Below are 8,410 nucleotides of genomic sequence, written 5' to 3'. Positions count from 1 at the left end.
GCTAATCTCCAAGCAGTTGTGAGAAGGAGACCTTCATTGATAGCCTTCAAGTTCCTTATTCCTAATCCTCCCTCTTCCTTAGAGTTACAAATATCCTTCCAAGCTCGGAGGCAAAGGCTCTTTTTGGAATCACTTTCTCGAACACCTGTCCACCAAAAGTTCCTAATGATTGCAGTAAGTTTAGCTATGAACTTCTTGATAAACAAGATGTTAGCCATATAATAAACAGGTATAGCCGAGAAAACCGAACGAATCAATTCTAATCTCGCAGCATGGGAAAGCATATTAGCTTTATAAGTAGGCAGCTTATTCAGAAATTTTTCAATGACAAAGTTGTAAGCCGAAGCTCTATTCTTAGCTGGAAGCACAAGAGGATGACCAAGATGAACAAAACTTCTATCCAAGTTAGAAACCGGAAAAATCTGCTTGATAGCATGAATTATAGCTTAAGGAACGCGAGAGCTGAAAAGAATGGCTGATTTAGCCCAGTTTGGACAGGCAAGTCTTCAAGAGACTCATTCTATGACTCAAATCATTAACACTTAAATTGTTGTTGTCTGCTATTTCTACATCTTTGTAATAATTAGGGGAGACATTGTTTTTGAAAGGATGATGTTTTCCTTGCAAATATAAACAAAATGCTGCTGAAATTTTGTATTTTTGTTATTCCATTCTTTATTTCGTGCTTGCGAACCAAACACATGAACGGAACTATTCCATTCTACTTTTTGCTCGTACCGAACATAGGAACGGAACCGACTCGTTGTTCCTCTGGAATGGAATCATTTCATTTCATGACAGTTAATTCCTGAACCAAACACATCCTTAGATGCTGCTTGTACGAATTTTTGTTTTATTTATAAAGAACGAAGCGACGGACGGTAAGCAAAGGCAGTGGTCAACAAAAGTCTCCGCACTGCAGTCCACATCCGACAGCACCGCACCGACACAAATCTCCTCTCACGCACTCTCACACACCGGCACCACTCTGCCACTCGCTCTCGCGGAGTGAAGGCACGGGAAAGAGGGGAAAGGGGATCGGATCGACCGGCGATGAGGAAGACGGTGGTGGGCTCCGCCTCCACGGGGGGAGGCTGGCCGTGCGGTCTGAACCTCAACGTGGTGTTCCTGCTCTCCATGGTGGCCACCAACCTGCTCTCCCTCTACCACCTCTCCATCCGCGCCTCCCCCACCACGCCGGCGCTCCAATCCGGCTCCGACTTCGACCAGCAGCAGGTCCTCCAGCAGCTCAGCGCCATCCGCGCCACCGTCTCCCACCTCCGGTCCGCCACCCCTCCCCCGCCCCCCGAGCTCGTCCTCTACTCGCGCCTCGCCCCCGTCGCCTCCGCCTGCTCCGCGCACCCCGACCTCCTCCACCGCTTCATGTCCTATGTCCCCTTCGCCGCCTGCCCCGACGACGTCCACACCCTCGCCGAGCCTCTCATCCTCCGCGGCTGCCACCCGCTCCCCAGGCGCCGCTGCTTCTCCCCGACGCCCGATGCCGGATCCGTCCAGCTCCCCACAGACCCCTTCGCGCCGCTCCCCGACTCCGCCGTGCGCTGGCCGACGGACGCCAAGAAATGCAGGTCCTTCTCTTGTCTGCCGGCGTCGCTCGGGTTCGACGTGGCGCGGACGGAGGCCGGCAAGTTCCTCCGGTCGCTGGGGCCTCTGGACCTGACGGTGCCGCAGCTGCTGCGTCTGGCGTCGATGAGCCGCGCGGGGCCCATCCGGCTGGGGCTGGACGTGGGCGGCGGCACTGGGACGCTGGCGGCGCGGCTGAAGCGGGCGGCGAACGCCACGGTGCTGACGACGACCATGGACCTGGGCGCGCCCTACTCGGAGGCCGCGGCGGCCCGCGGGGTGGTGCCGCTGCACGCGCCGCTGCAGCAGCGGTTCCCCGTGGGGGACGGGACGATGGACCTGGTGCGGGCGGGGCACGCGGTGAACCGGTGGATCCCGGAGCCGGCACTGGAGTTCCTGTGGTACGACGCGGACCGGGTGCTGCGCCCGGGCGGGCTGCTCTGGGTGGATCACCTCTGGTGCCGGAAGGGCGACCTCGACGGCGTGTACGCAGCCATGCTGCGGAGGCTGGGCTACAAGACCATCAAGTGGGCCGTCGCCGACAAAACCGGCATTGGCGCCAAGGACGAGCTCGTCTACCTCACCGCGCTGCTGCAGAAGCCATTCTAGCCAGGCTGCAGATGTGGACACATGCTTATCTGATATCTGCAAGTGTTGGGAGCTTTTGTGATTCATCCATGGTCGCACGTTCACGTTCCTTCCCGCTCAAGTGCCATATGCTGTCGATGTGCAAGCAACGATTTGCAAAATGCAGTGATGTGCAGGAAGGTTGGAAACAGTTACCATTCATTTTTAAGAGATCTTTCAACGAGCCGACGATTTCCGATTTTCAGTGGTCACCGCAGGAGACGATGAAGGCGGCTAGAAACTCCTTTCTTTCTCAGGTAGAAAGCTAGAGACACTAGTAAACCGATCACCGGCCATACTTTCGAAGTGATCAGATTTGGATATGAACTCGTTTATTTAATCAAATAAGATCAAAATGGATCACCGGTCACGTAACTGCCATGTCAGCATACCTTGGACCCCTCGTGTTTGAGTTTTTTGTTAACACAGTACAATCGAAGTACACCCACGAGTATACACTCACCATTATGAACTCACACACGCATCCATATCCTATCCTTATAAGCACTTTTGAAAGACTGAGTCAGCATAACATCTTGAATTGGCGAAGTGCTCACGCTTGAGTTAATAATGCGTAGAGGATGTTTTTTGCAAACGGTCGGTCACAATGTAGTCAATGGCATATCGATGATTTTTTTTGTTTAAAAAAAAGACTTTTTCACATTGCAAGGGTCTCATACCCACAACCTAAGGGCAAGAATTAGTTGACCACGAAAATTCGCAGGGGCATGCACCTCCACAGCCGTCTACGATCGTTGATGCGCATCATGATCCGAAAATTTATTTTGTCTGAAATTGCATGAAAAGAGAGATGAAAACTAGGAATCTTGTCAATACGACAAGATATCCTTGTGCTAATACATCATCCAACCGTTCTGTTGAAATATGTCCAAGAGGTAATAATATTGTATTATTGTATTTCTCTGTTCATAATTAAAAGTTTCTATTCTATTCTATAACTGTTATGATCCTGAATATGCGATTGAGTGGAAAAACCCATATGCACATGTGGAATGATAAACGGTAAAATAAGATTCCTAGTCTCGCCTCTAAAACTACCTCAAGTATTGTTTGTGATCAGGTTTTTCGGATCTTGAGATATCATTAAGTATAACGATGGTCTCAAAACAACATTTCAAAGTATGACGTTAGAAGAACAATATCATATTGAATTGACCCAAACTTGTTTGTTATACTTTGAGATAATATCGTCAGAAGTCAATTGTTATAACACAGGGTGTTAACGTGTGATTTAATTCCGTAGACCGTGAGAGTATTGTTGTCACTTCTTACCGTACGATGGACTCTTGGGTTTCTCAAACATCATCTGTAACAATGTGATCATACCGACAACTTACAGATTCATCAGAAAGATTGACAAGGGACTAGATAGGCCGAGACTGGAATTTGCTCCTCCGACGATTGAGAGATATTCTTAGGGCCCTCTCGGTGTGACGGGGTCCATCATCGTCTGGCCAGACACAGGTGACTATGTCACAAGGAGCGGAACACGTCAACGAGAAATAAGAACAAAACCGGTAACAAGGAACCGATATAGTGATCATGTGTATGACTCAAGAGAATAGTGATATATCTTACCTCGGGTTTTGTAAAGTATTGCGAAGCAAAGTGAATAGCACATGATAACCAAACGTTCACTCGAATGTCATTCTGTATTCATAGGGATCGATATGGACGTCCATGGTCCGCTATCGGTCATTGAACGAAAGGAGTTTTGTTCAAGTCTATGTTTTACCGAACCTACAAGGTCACAAGCTTAAGGAAATCACGATCTGAATGTTAGTAGGACGGGAATAATGAGAATATATTTGTGAAATATTTTCACTAATATTCGGAATAGTTTCGAAAGGAACCAGAAGCGTTCTGGAGTCACCGGAAGGGTCTCGGAGTTTATTGGGCAATATCAGGTGTTTCTGATAAATAATATATATGTGGAAAATGTTTTCGGTGATGTTAAATTAATAATAAAATGCTCTAGTAATTGTTAGGAGACTTCTACATTTAATTTAATATCAACGGGCCTTAAAAGGTCAAGTGGTGGAAGTGGAATTGGGCCACAAGGGCCCAATAGGGGTGGCACCCCCTCTCCCATGGAAAGGAGGGAGGGGACAGGGGAGGCAGAATTGGGGAGGGATTCCCCTCGCCTTGGTCGGCGCAAGGGGGGAGTCCATTCCCCCCCTGTGTGGCGCCCGCTCCTCTCCCTCCAACCTATATATACTAGAGGCTTTGGCACTTTTTCAACACACAAGTTTGGAGCCTCCTTTATCTAGTTCTAGTTCTAGTTGGTCCTAGTTGATCAATTAGTGCTAGACCAAGATCCTCTAGTCCTCATGATTAGAAGTCCAGTGTAGTTCTAATCTCATCCCTCTAATTCTCCAGCGAAGGTTAACTCTGGACGGTGAAGCGCAGCCGAATCGTGAAGACCGCACGCTTGCAACTCATAGAGAGGTCGTGCTTTTTGGTCTTCCGTTTGAGGGACTGTCTGTGGGCGGTCCGCGGGATCGTTCATCTACGGTTCGAGGGACTCTGAGTATGATATACACTGACTCGTCTTCTTTCGCTGCAACTCGGAGTCGGTAACGATCCAATCCAACGTTAATGCATCTTCATAGTGTTCCTGGTTGATCGTAGGGCGATTTTTTTTGTTTTCTACTACGTTTCCGAAGAGTGGCATCTACATTTATGTTCTTGTATGTTCTCCCATCTTGTCATCCTGTTTAATTCCTTCTTTATTCTTCAACTGGGTCTTCTTTTCAATCGTGTTTCCATACATTATTACTGTTTACCTTCTTCTTCCTCGTTGCATGTGCTCCAATGTCACCTTGTACTAGTCTTCTCTTTCGTGTCATATGTGTTCTTCCTTTCACTATTTGTTCATCTTCTTTCTGTTGGTTTTACGTTTGTCCAATTATCTTTGTCTTCCTGTAGAGTCCCATTGCAAATTCATGGCATGCTTCTTCGTATTCCAACTTCATCGACTCTTTAGTCGATGTCCTTATTGTAGTACGGCATATTATACCACCTTGGAGTAAAACTGGTTTACTGGTTATAAAGAGACTTGACCATAAAGCAACCAGACGACGAGTGTGGCCAAACCATCGAGTCAGCCGACTCCGAGAGCATTGGGAAGATAGCAGCAAGCCGCTGCTAGTCTTCCAGTTCTTTGGGAGGCAGCACCGACGGAGACCAAGGTCCCAGTTATTACGCGAAACATCCAAGATGGAGATCTTACACTACAAAAGTTGCTCTATTTTGCGACGTTTCACTTGTGTCACATACTCACATATAACTCTTTTTCGTCATGGAAAATACCCCCGTGAAGTTTTACGGCTGTCACCCCCACCGTCATGGGAAAAAAAATTTGACGGTACCACATTTTTCATCATGCAAGATCGCGTTTCAGGTGACGAGCCAAATAATGTCACCATTCGACATTTTCGTTGATGGCCCAGAATGTCACCTACGATAGCCCGAACTGTCGCCTAAGATCTTGTTTGTGACGATAATCCGTCACCGGATGATACGTCCATTTTGCATCATGCTTTTATATCGATATTTATTGCATTATGGGCTGTTATTACACATTATGTTACAATACTTATGCCTATTCTCTCTTATTTTACAAGGTTTACATAAAGAGGGAGAATGCCGGCAGCTGGAATTCTGGGCTGGAAAAGGAGCAAATATTAGAGACCTATTCTGCACAACTCCAAAAGTCCTGAAACTCCACGGAAGTTATTTTTGGAAATAATAAAAAATATTGAGCGGAAGAAATACCAGAGGGGACCCACACCCTGGGCACGAGGGTGGGGGGCGCGCCCCCCTGCCTCGTGGGCCCCCTGGTGGCCCTCCGGTGGCCATCTTCTGCTATATGAAGTCTTTCGTCCGAAGAAAAATCATAAGCAATCTTTCGGGACGAGACTCCGCCGCCACGAGGCGGAACCAATCTAGGGCTTCGGCGGAGCTGTTCTGCCGGGGACACTTCCCTCCGGGAGGGGGAAATCATCGCCATCGTCATCACCAACGCTCCTCTCATCGGGAGAGGGCCAATCTCCATCAACATCTTCACCAGCACCATCTCCTCTCAAACCCTAGTTCATCTCTTGTATCCAATTCTTGTCTCTAAGTCTGGGATTGGTACCTGTAGGTTGCTAGTAGTGTTGATTACTCCTTGTAGTTGATGCTAGTTGGTTTATTTGGTGGAAGATCATATGTTCAGATCCTTTATGCATATTAATACCCCTCTGATTATGAACATGAATATGCTTTGTGAGTGGTTACGTTTGTTCCTGAGGACATGGGAGAAGTCTTGCTATTAGTAGTCATGTGAATTTGGTATTCGTTCGATATTTTGATGAGATGTATGTTGTCTCTCCTCTAGTGGTGTTATGTGAACGTCGACTACATGACACTTCACCATTATTTGGGCCTAGAGGAAGGCATTGGGAAGTAATAAGTAGATGATGGGTTGCTAGAGTGACAGAAGCTTAAACCCTAGCTTATGCGTTGCTTCGTAAGGGGCTGATTTGGATCCATATGTTTCATGCTATGGTTAGGTTTACCTTAATACTTCTTTTGTAGTTGCGGATGCTTGCAATAGGGGTTAATCATAAGTGGGATGCTTGTCCAAGTAAGGACAGCACCCAAGCACCGGTCCACCCACATATCAAATTATCAAAGTACCGAACGCGAATCATATGAACGTGATGAAAACTAGCTTGACGATAATTCCCATGTGTCCTCGGGAGCGCTTTTCTCTATATAAGAGTTTGTCCAGGCTTGTCCTTTGCTACAAAAAGGATTGGGCCACCTTGCTGCACTTTATTTACTTTTGTTACTTGTTGCTCGTTACAAATTATCTTATCACAAAACTATCTGTTACCTATAATTTCAGTGCTTGCAGAGAATACCTTGCTGAAAACCGCTTATCATTTCCTTCTGCTCCTCGTTGGGTTCGACACTCTTACTTATCGAAAGGACTATGATAGATCCCCTATACTTGTGGGTCATCAAGACTCTTTTCTGGCGCCGTTGCCGGGGAGTGAAGCGCCTTTGGTAGGTGGAATTTGGTAAGGAAAATTTATATAGTGTGCTGAAATTTACTGTCACTTGTTACTATGGAAAGTAATCCTCTGAGGGGCTTGTTCGGGGTATCTTCACCCCGACCAGTAGAGCAAAGAGTTGCTCCTCAACCTACTGAACCTACTGAAAATGAAAATTTCTACTTTGAAATTCCTTCGGGTATGATAGAAAAACTGCTAGCTAATCCTTTTGCAGGAGATGGAACATTACATCCTGATGAGCACCTAATCTATGTGGATGAAGTTTGTGGATTATTTAAGCTTGCAGGTATGCCCGATGATGTTATCAAGAAGAAGGTCTTCCCTTTATCTTTGAAGGGAGATGCATTGACATGGTATAGGCTATGTGATGATATGGGATCATGGAACTACAAACGATTGAAATTGGAATTTCATCAGAAGTTTTATCCTATGCATCTTGTTCATCGTGATCGTAATTATATATATAATTTTTGGCCTCGCGAAGGAGAAAGCATCGCTCAAGCTTGGGGGAGGCTTAAATCAATGTTATATTCATGCCCCAATCATGAGCTCTCAAGAGAAATGATTATTCAAAATTTTATGCTCGGCTTTCTGACAACAATCGCACCATGCTCGATACTTCTTGTACTGGTTCTTTTATGATGAAGACTATTGAATTCAAATGGGATTTATTGGAAAGAATTAAACGCAACTCTGAAGATTGGGACCTCGACGAAGGTAAGGAGTCAGGTATAACACCTAAGTTTGATTGTGTTAAGTCTTTTATGGATACCGATGTTTTCCGTAAATTTAGCACTAAATATGGACTTGACTCTGAGATAGTAGCTTCTTTTGTGAATCTTTTGCTGCTCACGTTGATCTCCCTAAGGAGAAGTGGTTTAAATATCATCCTCCCATATAAATAAAAGTAGTTGCACCTATTAAAGTTGAAGAAAAGACTATCACTTATAATGATCCTATTGTTCCTACTGCTTATGTTGAGAAACCACCTTTCCCTGTTAGAATAAAGGATCATGCTAAAGCTTCAACTGTGGTTCGTAAAAGCAATATTAGAACTTATACACCTCCTGAGCAAGTTAAAGTTGAACCTAATATTGCTATGGTTAAAGATCTCTTGG

General features: G+C 46.0%; 1 protein-coding gene across 1 annotated transcript; it reads left to right on the top strand.

The window, feature by feature from the left end:
- The first annotated feature begins 873 nt into the window (after positions 1 to 873).
- Positions 874 to 2,409, top strand: LOC123181498 (probable methyltransferase At1g29790). The gene has a single exon (XM_044593774.1). The coding sequence runs from the start codon at positions 1,054 to 1,056 to the stop codon at positions 2,188 to 2,190; it is 1,137 nt and encodes a 378-aa protein (XP_044449709.1). The 5' UTR covers positions 874 to 1,053; the 3' UTR covers positions 2,191 to 2,409.
- Positions 2,410 to 8,410: the final 6,001 nt, after the last annotated feature.

The sequence above is a fragment of the Triticum aestivum genome, chromosome 1D, assembly GCF_018294505.1.
Source record: "Triticum aestivum cultivar Chinese Spring chromosome 1D, IWGSC CS RefSeq v2.1, whole genome shotgun sequence".
NCBI lineage: Eukaryota > Viridiplantae > Streptophyta > Magnoliopsida > Poales > Poaceae > Triticum > Triticum aestivum.
The sequence above is the reverse complement of the archived record's forward strand: the minus strand, read 5'-3'. Positions and strand labels throughout refer to the sequence as shown.

Coding starts and splice junctions, on each gene's coding strand:
- LOC123181498 (XM_044593774.1), top strand. CDS start 1,054: ATGAGGAAGACGGTGGTGGGCTCCGCCTCCACGGGGGGAGGCTGGCCG.